Source organism: Lagopus muta, chromosome 7, assembly GCF_023343835.1.
Source record: "Lagopus muta isolate bLagMut1 chromosome 7, bLagMut1 primary, whole genome shotgun sequence".
Classification (NCBI taxonomy): domain Eukaryota; kingdom Metazoa; phylum Chordata; class Aves; order Galliformes; family Phasianidae; genus Lagopus; species Lagopus muta.
Window position 1 is genome coordinate 47,316,847 of NC_064439.1, and position 13,617 is coordinate 47,330,463.

General features: G+C 46.0%; 1 protein-coding gene across 7 annotated transcripts in view; it reads left to right on the top strand.

The window, feature by feature from the left end:
- The window catches only part of LOC125695811 (dual specificity Calcium/calmodulin-dependent 3',5'-cyclic nucleotide phosphodiesterase 1C-like), a 305,234-nt gene that overhangs the window by 119,645 nt on the left and 171,972 nt on the right, over positions 1-13,617 (top strand). The window contains exons 1-2 of one of the 7 annotated variants that reach the window (XM_048950768.1): positions 6,658-6,921; positions 7,173-7,497. The exons of 4 other annotated variants lie outside the window; for them this stretch is intronic. In XM_048950768.1, coding sequence (XP_048806725.1) covers positions 7,397-7,497 — 101 coding nt within the window. In that variant the 5' untranslated portion in view covers positions 6,658-6,921; positions 7,173-7,396. Of the gene's footprint in view, positions 1-6,657; positions 6,922-7,172; positions 7,498-13,617 lie in introns of those variants that run through there. 2 more of the 7 variants (XM_048950769.1, XM_048950770.1) reach the window with 2 other exon arrangements.

Sequence of the window (13,617 nt, forward strand, 5' to 3'; positions counted from 1 at the left end):
AGACTGTTTGAATAGAGTGTTAGCATAATATTTTGGAATATGATACTGGCAGACTCACCGCAGCGTTTGCTGTAACTGAAGTTCAGAGATCCAGGCTCAGACATGCAATGATGAAAACACTTTGCCGTAATTCTGGTTGGAGGCATAACTGGTAAGAAAATAAAATGTATTCTGGATTGTTTATGTGTAGAAGGACAAATGAATACATTGCAGTAGTACTAATTATAGATGTTGTCATAATGCTTGAAGCTTTCATTCTGTCAAATCAGATTAACTAATGGGAGAAAATGCATGCTTACACAGACAATATAGAGGAATAGCAATAGGCAATGCTTCAGCACGCTTACAGTGCCCACAGCACTTCTGTGTCATGGTGTGGCTTATGTGGGCTTTGCTGGAGTCCTGCAAAGACTCCAGCCATCTTGCTCTTTGGAGTTACTGCCCCAGTCTGCTTGTGCCCACTGAAGGGCTGTTTCCACCAGACAGGCTGCTGTTTTGGCAGCATTTCTGCACGTGTTTCAGTGGCTCTTACAGGCATTACTGCTATCCTTATCAAGCTCTGGTGAGGTCTGCAAAGAGATCGCTGAACTTTCACACTTCTTCTCTTCTTTGTTTAAAAAATAAAGTAAAAGAACTGTAGGTGCCTTGAAGGAAAAGTGTCACTGAGGTGCTTAATGTGAAGGTAAAGCCCAGTTTACAATGCAGTGGTATGACAAAGCTGTCCCTGAAACTTCTGCTTTAGACTGTGGTTTTGTGTCTGACAGACCTATGCCATCACCCCTGAGGAAGGCAGTCCTGCTCCAGTATGTCCAGTTATTTTGTCTCTTTTGAAGTGATGCTGTCCTTTGGAAAAGTGAATTGTGAATGTTACCCTCCTGAGCTGCGTTTTTCTCACCTCTCTGCTGTCTCAGCAGCATCTACCCATATCAGTAGTCCTACAGAATAACGTACTTAAGGAGGGAAAAGAACCTGTAATTAAGAGCCTTGTTGTACAGCACTCAGTCAGGAGTCTTTTAGCATGAATGTAAGTGCAGTCTGAGGGAGAAGAAGCAAAGAAGGTGAAGCCTCCATTTACCTGGACCTCTGTGCTGTGATAAAGGAGGAACCCAGCACAGGGCTTGTTTGCTCTGCCTGAAACCTCGGTGTTGCCCTTCATCCTTTGCTGTCACTGGCAGTGCCAACCTCTTGCTCTAGGATGGGATCATGCAAAAGCTGCTGGTGGTGGTTGTCCTGGGTGCTCTTCTGCAGGCAAGTGAAGGAGAGTGCACCTGCTTGTAGGTGTAGGGAGGACTCTTCCTCACATGGACCCCTTCCCACATCACAGAGCAGCGGGGAGAAATCCAGGGCCAGACCTTTACGAAGGTCACAGCAGTGTCCTGAATCCCTTCTGCATTGCCTGATGGACAACTGGCAGGAGGACTTGGGTACTCAGGAAATCCTGAACTCGAGCTCAGGCATGGTGTTATCGACACCTTGCATTTATAGTTGACCTGTGTTAATCCCTTCAGACCTTAACACCAAATGGGTGGAAAGAAGGACGTTGTGCTTTGTGGCAACACAACAGCTTTTCAATAGAAGGCATCAGCACAATGGGGAGTAGTGCAGGAAATGGAGAACACTGTTGTATGCTGGGGTTGCTGCTGGAGGGGTTCAAGCAGACAGCATGCTCCAAGCTGACATGGGCATCTTTTCCTTTGGGAAGACTGCTGTGAGTGCTTGCAGATGAGCAGCAGCCAGCTAGTGGTTCTTTGTGTCATTCAGAAGAGATTCCTGGAGCAAACAGACTGGATTGTCCCTCATAAAACTTCAAGGGATTGAGGGCTATCTGAGGAATAGTTTATGCTTTTATTCCCTGTAACTTCAGAGGCCACTGGACCAGGATCTGATTCTGCATGGCCACACATTGTCTTGCAGCCTAGGGGACTTCCCTGAGGTACAGGGGTGGTGTGAGGTGCCAGTTATCTGTGATGCAGACAGCAGGCAGTGTCCTTTGCTGCTCAGCTGCAGGGAATTCCTCGCTGTCTCTGAGCAATCTCTGGGACTTATGTTATCATAGGGGATAACATCGTCAGGCGCATTCCCAATTCCTCTGTGGCTGCCTTCAAGCTTTCCACTTGCTTCCATGGGGTATGACACTGAAGTTTCTCTTGCCAGTGTGCTTTCCTCCCATTTTGAGTTTTACATATTGCCTCGTTTCCTACAAACCCTGGAAGCCCTATCTCTGTCCGTAACTCCTATAAATATCATTGCTGTGACATCATATCAGTCCAGCCCTTCATTTCCTCAGCAACTGAGTTGCAATGCCATTTTTTTCTCTACATTCTCCTGATCTAGCACCCATCTCAACTTCCTGCTTTTATTTATTTTTATAATTAGCTATCAGAAAGCACCTCTCCTATGAGGAAAGGTTGAGGGAACTGGGCTTGTTTAGCTTGGAAAAGAGAGGGCTGCAGGGAGACCTCATTGTGGCCTTCCAGTACTTGAAGGGAGCAGATAAACAGGAGGGGGAACGGCTGTTTGTGAGGGTGGATGGTGATAGGACAAGGGGAATGGTTGTCAACTGAGACAGGAGAGGTTTAGGTTGGATATGAGGAGGAAGTTTTTCACCCAGAGGGTGGTGAGGCACTGGCACAGGTTGCCCAAGGAGGCTGTGGATGCCCCATCCCTGCAGGCATTCAAGGCCAGGCTGGATGTGGCTCTGGGCAGCCTGGGCTGCTGGTTGGTGACCCTGCACACAGCAGGGGGTTGGAACCAGATGATCTCTGTGGGTCCTTTTCAATCCAGGCCATTCTAGGATTCTATGAGTAGCCTCTGAGCTCAGAGGCTCCTGGAGGTCAAAATTCAATGATATAAAATGTCATGCACTCATCAGGGATGGCATGTTCTCCTGTATCTGTGTTCTCCTGTATCACCTTAACAGCACCAATATTTGCTTACTTCTCTAGTGGCATCCATGCACAGAACCTCATCTTTCTTTACTTTTTCTCCTCTGCTCTTTTCTATCTGCCCAACATCTCTCCGCTGTATGTCTGCCTTCATAACTATGGCATTGGTTCATCATTTTTCTGGTGTTTCTGCAACCTGTAGTAACTTTTCCTTAATCCTTACTCTCATCTGTCCCTATTTGCTTTCAGATATCAGCTGAAAATAAAAGCTTTTGCTTTCTTTCATAACTTAAAAAATAAGTACTATCCCTGGAGGTGTTCAAGGCCAGGTTGGAAGGGGCCCTGAGCAGCCTAATGTAGTGGGTGGCAGCTGAATAGTCTTTAAGGTCCCTTCCAACCGAAATAATTCTATGAGTCTATGATTTTTCTCTTCTGTCATTTATGCATCCATTCTTTTGGCACAGCTTGGTATTTTAAAGGCATAGCATCCGGGTAAGCTGTGGACACACAGGGTACACTGCCATCAGATTGCTACTGGCATATCTTAAGCTGTAGCTGATACACTTAACAGTTTAAAGGGAGAAGTTATTTAAAAGGTGTATGAATTGTGGCGTGCCATGAATTATTGATTTATTGCCATGATGATTCCTGGCAGTAAATGAAACATCTCGGAAAATGCTCCTGACTAAAGCAGAATGGAGAAAATACTGTTGTATGCATCCAGCAATAGAATTTAAACAGGTCTATGGGGAAGGATGAAGTATAAAAGGAGAGTTTCATTCTGCTGGCTATTTAATATAACTGTGGTGAGCCCCGTGCACATCTGTGAGGTTGAACAGTTTCTTTTGGTTTTCATGTGGGGTTTATTTTAAGATATCTGAAACACTTGGGAGCTAAGGGTGGGAGAGCTGTGCCTCCTAAGTCAAAATGGAAGTCTCAGCATCTGTGTGTTTACAGAAGCACTAAAAGCTGCAGTGGTTTTTCTGAAATGGGATGGCTTGCATATGGAGAATCAGGCCCACGACAGGTCTAATATCAACTGTATGCTCTTTGGCAAAGTGATGAAGAAATAGTGAATGATGGCATTGCTTTCCTCTTACAGTGACCTTTTCATTAAACTCCTTACTGTCCTTCCCACAAGCAGGTGGTAGTGCTGTGCTGTTTCTCAGATGAGATGCTATGATTAGGAGTAGAGAAATGATTATCTGTCACCTATGGAGAATGTGGCAGAGCTTCTGGGTCTTGATGACGAGTCAGAAGCCTGGGTCATCTTACTGACAAGATCAAAAGTGCTCCAAAATTGGCAAAACTTGAAGAATCAAAACTGTAAAGTTTAAGTTAGTACAGGCTGTTCTGTCTTTCAATGTGGTAGTACTTCTTATGGCCTCGTGTGTATGTCATGTCTAATCTTCTTTGTGTGGAACTTGTCTGATCTCAGTAGAATTAAAATGAACTTTGGCATTTTTTCTACTTTGGAAGGAAAGTTTTTACATTTATGGTTTTACTGAAAAGTTGGTTTTTTTTTTCCTTACTGAAAAACTGCTTTTTACATGAATGGATGCAAGGCTTCTAGTTTTCAATTTCACTCTGGAATGTGTAACACAGAAGGGTGAAACTGGTGAATTGTTGTGCAGTATCAGCAGCCTGAGCCTGGTTTTGTACCTTCTTGCACGTAACAGATCCCAAAGCTGAAACCTCTCTAATTTTGTATAGATCTGTATAGAATCTGTTGTTTTTATCCTTGTGTGTGTATTTGTGTTCATAGGGATTATCCTAATCTCTGAGCAGGCAGGAATTGTCTGTTATTACACTGCCTGTATGGGTTTTGAAGTAGCCAAGTGATGTTTCTAAAAACTGATCTAAGCTTTTTAAACAGGGGCTTGCTTGCTTAGGCCAATTAATGTATTCACATTTCCACCAATTACTGTGTGTCAGTGTTCCGCACTTGTGCAACTGGCATGGGAAATCACAGCCGGCTGTTTTCATGGGCGCCTGACTTTCCTGGTGTGGCAAACTGCTCTGCTTAGAATCACAGAATAGTTTAGGTTGGAAGGGACCTTTAAGAGCATCTACTTCTAACCCCCTGCTGTAGGTAGGGATACCTCCCGCTAGAGCAGGTTACTCACAGCCCCATCCAGCCTGGCCTTGAAAGCTTCCAGGGTCAGGGCATCCACAGCATCACTGGGCAACCTGTTCCAGTGCATCACCACCCTCAAGGTAAAGAATTTCTTTCTGATATCTGGTCTAAATCTACTCTCTTCCAGTTTAAAACCATTTCCCCTTGTCCTGTTGATACCTGCCCTTATAACAAGTCCCTCTCCAGCTTTCCTGTGGGCTCCTCCTTTACCCACTGACACTGTAACTCAGTTAAAAAAGGCCACTTCACTAGACATGATGGATAACAGTTTGGCAACTTCATGTGCCAGTTCCCTCAGAACCCATAGATAGATCTCATTGGGTCCTATGGGCTTGTACACCTTCAGATTCTTTAAGTGGTCTCGAACCTGATTTTAACTTACAGCACACAGATCTGCCTTCTCCAAGTTCTTACTGTTGCTTTCTGCAACTTGGGCAGTGAGGCTAGAACCCTTGCTGGTGACGACTGAGGCAAAGAAGTCAGCTTTCTCCATATCCCTCCTGACCAGCTCTCCAGTTTCCTTCCTGGCTGCTCAGACAACTTCTTTGTAGTCCTCCCAGATAACCTGTTCCTGCTTTACTCCCTATTTACTTTCTTTTTGAGCTTGAGTAAGTCCAGGAGCAACTTGTTTGTCCATGGAGCCTCCTGGCGTTCTTGACTGCCTTCCTTTTTCTCAGGATGCACTGCTTCTGGGCCTGGAGGAGATACCCTTGAATACCGACCAGCTTTCTTGGGCCCCTCTTCCCTCCAGGGCTTTCCCACGTGTCACCCTGACAAGCAGTTCCCTGAAGAGTTCCAAGTCTGCTCTCCTGAAGTGCAGAGTAACAAGCTCGCTGCACACCCTCTTTGATAGCCTAAGGATTTTGAACTCTGCCATTCCATGATCACAACAGCCAAGGCTGCCCTTGAGCTTTACAATACTCACCGGTTGCTCCTCTTTGGTGAGGACAAGGTCCAGCACAGCACTTTCCTCATGGGTTCCTGTACTTTCCTGGGATGAGGAAATTGTCAGTACATTCCAGGAAGCTGTTTGATTTCTGGTGCGCTGCACGAGGACCATGTTTTATGGCTGTGAACCTGTTTCTACCTGTTTATAGAGGGCCTCATCCACTTGGTCTTCCCAACCAGGCAGCCTGTAGCAGACCCTCACTATGATGTCTCCTTCCCCTGCCTTTCCTTTAACCCTTCAGCTTTAGTGTCTTTGGCTGAAAACACCGAATCTCAGTGGAATGTGGGTGGGGTCGGTGTGACAAAGGACATCTCTGTCCTCTTGTCTTCCCCGTACCTGGAGGATGGACCCCAGTGGTGTTAAGAGAAATGCCCCGTGTCTTGCTTCTTGCTCTGCCTGGGCTTGGTGTGGGGTTCACCGTGGGACCCTTGTAGAACCGGGCTGTTTGCTGCCCTGTGCGAGCCGCCAGTTCAGCCATAGGTCCTGCTGCAAGCCTCATGCATTATGAATAAAGCATTGTCTCCTAATGTACCGTTAGCGGTTCTTGTTGAAAGGCACTGAAAAGGCTGTTACAAGTGTTGGGCTTCATCTCCCTCTGCTGCGCGAACTTCCCATCGTGTGTTGTGAGGCTTCGGGCAGTGCTGCTTTACCGATTTCTGTATTTTAAAGTGAATTTTGCCCAAGTTGAAGCTGCACGCTGCGTTCTGCCTGAGTGCATGCTGCCTCGCGATGAAGCAGACGGCTCCTTGCCAGGAGCGAGCCGCTCACTTTCTGTAATTTACCCTTCCTTTTTGGCTCGGTCGGGCTTTTAATCAGCGCCAGCCCGTTCCCTCGCGTTCGTGTGTGTGTGCAAGGGAGAGGGCGGCAGAGCGAGGAGCTGTGCCTGGGCTATGCTGACAGACGACTTTCCCCTCGGCTGTCAGGTTCTGAGCCTGTCGGCAGCGCTGCTGGTAAGTGAGGGGGGAAGAAAAGCCCACGCCGGGGCTGGGGGAGAGATGCTGAGCCGGCTGGGGGAGCGGCACGCAGGGAGAGCGGGATGCCGCCGGCGTGGCGGTGCAGGCTCCCCAGCTGCCCATGCAGACGGCTCAGTTGGCAGCGAGGGATTTCCCTTTCCCCTTGCCTCCCTTGCTAAAGATCCTTCAGCCAGTATTACTGGTTGGATCCTTGGCTTATTGTTGGTATTTTTTTTTTTTAATAAAAGAAAAATCCGTGCGGGTTTGCTAGTCCGGAGCTGAGCCGCTAATCCCCTGGGTCTGCCCGATGATGCTGGCGTGCCCCCCGCGTACACCTGAGCGCCCGGGGAGGGGGGAGAAGGGGCTGCCAGAAATGTTGGCCACTGGCGGGCAGCCCCGTTAAAGGTGGAGCGTGTGCTTGGGGCAGCCGCCCATCGTCGCCGAGCCATAACCGACGCGGTAACCTGCAGCCATGGAGTCGCCCACGAAGGAGATTGAAGAATTTGAGAGCAACTCTCTAAAATACCTACAGCCAGAGCAGATAGAGAAAATCTGGCTTCGGCTCCGAGGCTTGTAAGTAACACTTTTTTTTTCCCCCCACGTCCTTCTCCCATTTCCTCCCATTGTCAAAGTGATTGTAGCACTTTCCTTTTCCTTTCTTGTCGGTACCTTCAAAATGACAAGGGAGTTTCCACACCTGTTCTCCATAAATACAGTGACTTAATCTCAGCAAAGATCCACTTGCTTCCTTAAATGAACCCCGCGTGTTACACCGAAGAAACATTCTTAGCGGGCAAGTAGAAATGTCATTAATGAGACACGGTAATTTAGCAGCAGCTTTGTGAGATGCTAATTACTTTTGCTGCCGCACTGGAAAAGTTTTGTTGTTGCCTGGAATGCAACCTAATTGGGTCCTCCGATTTGAGTAATACTTCTATTAGCTGCAACCTACAGAAAGACTTTTTTTCCCTGTATGTGTACACCATTTCTGGCACTGATGCAGTTAACAAGGACAAAATAGGCAGAGAAAGCACAATTGGAAGAGATTTCCACTTGTGGCAGCAGCAAATTAATGATGCACAGATCAGATCTTAATGATTAGTTTATACGTGTGTTGTTAAGCCTGACTTATCATGAAACGGTGGGACACTGCTTCCTGTGCTTAAAGAACGACCTGGGACTGTAGAAATGTGGAAGTTTACACACCGTAGAGCTTGTGTAGCTTATTTAGAGTTAATGTCTGGCATCTTTTTCAGAGTCTCAGTATCCAAAATGTTGCCTACCGGCAATAGGAGCCACTGTTGGCTGCAGAGCATTTATTTATTTGCCCATCAGTTTTTGGCTCAGCCAAAGAGGAACACTGCCATATTAAGCTGCATCCCTCTCTGTGTTCAGAACTGAGTTGTTTTTTTTTTTCTCCCTTAGTTTCTCATGTTAGAGAATGTTTCAGCCTGCAGGGTGTGTGTGTGGGGGGGAACAAGAAGGATAGGAAAGAGCAGAACTGGGAACGCATAAGAGGAGCAGCCTAAAAATGGACAACAAAGGGTTCCCAGTTAAACAGGAGTTGCTGTGAGAGTTGTTTAGTGTGAGCAGTGACGGCATATTTTTGTAAAGCACATCCAAAACTTCTGCAGGACTCCATGCAGAGTAAAAGACGTGCATGAATATGTATGTCCTTCAAGGCGTCACTCCAGGAAGCCTATTTTGTGAAGGAACTTAATCAAAGTGGTTGACAGCTGTCTTGTAAGCATTCCAAATAGAACAGCCACGCAAAACAAACCCTCTTATTTTCAAATCTGTGCCATGCTGTAGCATTAGGAGTCGTTGTGTTTCTGTCTAATACAGAGTTTAGCAGCATGCTGGTTTGGATCACACCTGAAGTTTTGCAGATAATTCCTTAGCAGCAGATTAGTTCAGGGTCTCTCCTGTCTTCTGTACAAAGAGTGATTGCACATTATTTGTCAAACTCCAGGCTGTTCCACCTTTGGGAGACTTGGCAAAACTGCAGGACTTATTCCACATTCGCAATTACTGAACTTCAGGCTGTTTCTCAGTATAGCTCTGTGTTGGCACTGTGTGCGTGTCACAAATGCACCTTTTCTTTCTGAGTTTCAAAATTTCTTTGCTCATAGAAGGGCAAAGAAGAAAGAAACTGGCTGTAAATTTTCCATCTCCACTCATTATATGCATACACACACAAGCTGGTTGCAGTCTGAGGTTTAGCATCATACTTCATGATTTTACTTCTCCTTTCTTATTCACATCTGTGTAAGAAGAATGAGTCGATGTGTGCAGCCATCTCAGAAGCCTTGTAAACGAGGGACTTCATTCTGCAGAGATCAAATACCACTCGAGGAGACATCACTCCTTGCATCTGGTGCGCTGACAGAGCAGTGCTAAGCAGGCAGTCAGGGGCAGCATGCTGCCAAGGACCTGTAGGCTGCAGCAGGCAGGGACCCAACAGGTTATTGCATCCTGCCACCGCTCCTGCACTGAGAAAGGCAGTGATGATACAAACAGTCCCAGGTGCTCAGTGCCAGGTTTGACATCTCCTTGGTACGACTTTACCTGGTGCTAGGCTCATACCTTCCTCCCTGTCTTTCCCTGTGCTCCCACCTCCAGCACCAGCTGGTGTGTCTGCCCCCAGTGACTCCCCAGAGGAGATCCCATTTCACTGCCTCTGTCAGTACCTAGCTTTTCCAGGGAGTGGGGTCTCTTAATTTCCCCCCATCTCAGCCTGCATAGTTGAAAGGGAATGGAAACCCAAAGGCTGCAAAGGGGCGGTGAAGGGGCGGTTTCATTATGCATCTCTCCAGCATGCATTTCTTGGTTAGGACAGTCTGGTTGTCTTATTTGGAAGCAGTAGTTCTTGGGCCATATGCAGATTCCTTTTACTGTTTAAGAAAGAGCTAAAATATCTATGCCATAAAATTTCTGAAATATTGTTACTTGACATATACATATTTGTGACTTAATGATTCTGTGAAGCAATCAACAAGAAGTCAATGAACCTGCAGTGGGTTAATTAAACCCACATGTTTAAGGCAGTGTGATAAATTTTACCACTCATCTGTGGTAAAACTCTTGGCTGTCTCATACGAGAGACCTAAGGAACAAATGCCAGCTTTTATACAAGCCCTGTTAGATATTAAGTTTAATCACAGATCAGAATTAATCTCTTAGTGTTCTATTTTTAATAAACGTTCATGAAAGGTTTCTGAATGAGCTGTCTCCTGGGCAAAAGTGCCACCAGAGGTATTTGAAACTCCCTGGGGGAAATCGTGCCAGTTGACTTCTGACTGCTTTGACCTTTCATGTTGTACCACAACGTGAGCAAGGAGTTTACTCCAGAGCTTTTCTCACAGGACCCCTCTCAAGCAAAGCGTGTGCCTGTGCAGCCGTCAGAGACCTTTCTTTCCTTGGAATGAATGAACCAGCTTTCCCTGCAGCATCATCCTCCCAGGACTAGACCTGCTTCTGAGTTTCATTGTCATCATAAATGAACCAGGCTTGAGCAGCTTCCTGTCCCTTCTGGGGTATCTTAGATGTTGGTAGTAAGAACAGAGAGCCTGCAGAGCCACATATGAAACATGCTGACAAGCTGTTACACGAGAATGCTGTGTTTTCCTGTGGCAGTGCCTCTGAGCTCCCTAGTCCCATCCTCACCCCTGCCTGGGAGTCAGGGTGGAAGAAAGCAGATTGCCAAATATAGGGGAACGAGCAGAAAAGTCGTGGAGAAAGGTGTGTATGCTCTAATGCCTGGGGGTGAGAAGGCATTAAGTCCTGAAGGGAAAGCTGCCCCCAAACTCCCTGTCCTTATGCCAGGACAGCCCCTGGGGACTTCTGACTTGCATTTGACTTGCATCAGTGTGAACACTGCCCGTCTCTGACAGCTGCACAAAGCAAAAAACATGCCTTGCCAGGGGCTTCCCCTCCTGGCTGCCTGAGGAGTATCTGCATTTTCCTCCTCCTAAACACGTTTTTAATTCATGAGCAGATCTCTTTTGTTCCTTGGCTGTGCACGGGTTCAGGGATGTCCATTTGTGATCTCACAGGGAGACTGCCTTTGAACAGCTTCCTGTTATTTCCTAGCTGTGTTCACCCATGAAGGCAGACAGCCTCAGTCTGCAAGGAAAAGTGTTCCTGAAGGATGTGCTGATTGCTTGTTTATGGCTCTCAGTAATTCCTTCTGCTAGAAAAAGGGATTTGAGTTTTTTGCTCTTTAGTAAGGGCCACGTTCTGTCTTCCGCATCCCACAGGCTGGCTTTCCATAAGGCTGGCTTTTTTTCAGACTTGCCTTAACCAGCTCTGGCTTGGACACTGCATACAGAGGAGTTACTTGTGAGTCCACCCTGCACTCTCCTACAATAGCCAGTAACTCATTCTCTTATGCACAGGACCTTCTGCCCTTCATCCATCAAGGTTTATCTGGACCTATTATGGAGCACGAGTTGTGGTAGAGCTTGGAGACCCCATTTCAAAACACATCTGCATGGTTGCTTTTTAAGCTGGTGGTTTCTCCATGAAGCAGTGAGCAGTGATGGCTGTGTTGGGATGTTGTTGTTTTAGCACTTGGGCTCCCAGCTGCAGGACTGCAAACTCTCATTTGCTACTTAGGGCTCTTAAAGATCTATGAAGTGGCCTAAGTTACCTTCCAGCTTCTCAGACATGGAGACCTGAGCCCTTTTCAACACTAGGATTACATGTTGTATCTGATGGTATTTAAGAATGCAAGGGCACATATCCAGAGAGCTTCAGTTGAGCTGTGATGGTTTAGGGCAGCTAAAGATCCAGCTTGGAGGTATTTTCAGATTAATTCTTGCTTGTTTTTTGCAGAAGAAAAAGAAAAAAGTTGATTTTTAGCTGTCATAGCGTAACCAGGATCTGCTGGTGCCCCTGCAATAGCTTAAGAATTGCAGAGGGAGAAAAGACAAAATGTACTTTAACTTTCTTCCTGATAGCTGGAATTATAATGTTAAATTGCTAAAGTCATAATAAATCCCTTCATTCTCAGTGTAGCCCTTCCTCATGCTGCCAAAGATGAAACTGCAAACAGCAGCAGTCTCTGAGCTGAGACTCAAATGGGATGTTTGAGTTTGATCTCATCTGTCCGGCTGTCCTGCTCAAACCTGTCAGTGTAAAATTGGTCTTAAAAATCTGAAGGGGAAGGAAAATAGAAGCACACATAAATCAGTGAGTTTGAAAAGTTCATGGTTTTGCTGAAGATCCGGAAAGATATTTCAGCACGTAGGGGATGTGCTTAATTTCCTCTGCAAAGCACCATGCATCCTATCGATGGTGAAGACGTCCAAATGCAAATGTTACAGGAAGATTGAAATTCAGATTTGTTTTTGAAATAAATGATGATGCAACTGATTTCAATGGGAAAACATGGAGCCTCAATGACTGAAGACAATTTGGCAAGCATTACTGAGCCACTGCTCGGTTATTTGTTTCCCCATCTCGTCCGTATGTACTCCACAGTATTTTTAGGGTTTCGTACATGAAGAAATGTCGCATGCAGAACAGCTGGTTCTCCCGGTGACAGTACCCTCATCTGCTCCATTTTCATTTATGTAGCCGTCATAAACAGGAAAACAGAAAGCTCCCTTCAGTTCCAGTGGTGCTCTCTACACAGTAGTCTTTGTCCCCAAATATTTTAGCTGGCAACAGATAGTAAAGATGTAGAAAACCCCTCAGAAAGCGCCACTTTGTTAGTAAATGTGTAAATTAGTCAACTTTCAAGTGGAAAATATGAATATGCTAATTCCTTTCCGGAGGTGAAAGAGGCACTCCTGCTGTCTTTGGTCTTGGTTTCAGCCTTCCTGAACCTCCTGAGAGTCTAGGTTTAAACTGAAGCCCTGTTCACCTTGGAAGCAGGACTGAGCTACCTTCAATCATATTTCTAAGCAGATGCTGCTGCCCTTTTCTTCATTTGGTTTTTGTGATGAGCATGGGCTGGGGTTGTTGATTAGAGAACCGGGTCAAGAAACCTCTGTGCAGTCCTCTTAAGACTCTGTTTGACTCTTCTCATGTATTTCAAGTTGCCGCTGGAAGTGAAGATGAGCATGCTCAGGGAGCAGGAGGTGGAGGCAGGAATGGGTGACGTTTTGCTGTCGTGCTTCCTGGGAGGACTGAGAAGGTCTCACTGCCGGGTGTCTGTGCTGGGGAAGGCCGTGCTCTAATGTGGGCCTCTAAATTCCCAGTTGGGGTGAGCCACTCTTTGGGTGTGAGGGATTTAGCTGGTTGTCAGGTTTGTTGGGGTCTGGTTGGTCTACAATATCATTCTCCCCTCGGTGTGACCACCAAACTGACCCAAAACAGCTGATTTCGTACTGCTGTAGCAGACAGAACTGCTGACAGCTGCTGATCTCATGACAGAAAAGCGGACAGAGGAACAAATTGTTGGAACATAGCAACTTTAAGAGAAGATAATTTAAAAGTAAAGCGTTTGGAGGTGTAGTAATTCAGTAAACTGAAAAAATTCTCCACAGTCCTTCAATTACTTCGTTCCGTCCAGTGACTTTTATTTGAATCTTAAATCAATAAATGAATCCTGTAGGTAACAAAAGAGAGAGGACTTCATGTTTAATACTGAAACGTTGTCTAAGAAATAATATACACTCTAGTTTTTACACTAATCATAAAAAAAGCTTTTATTCTTCTGGAGGTAGTACAAATGAATCATAACTG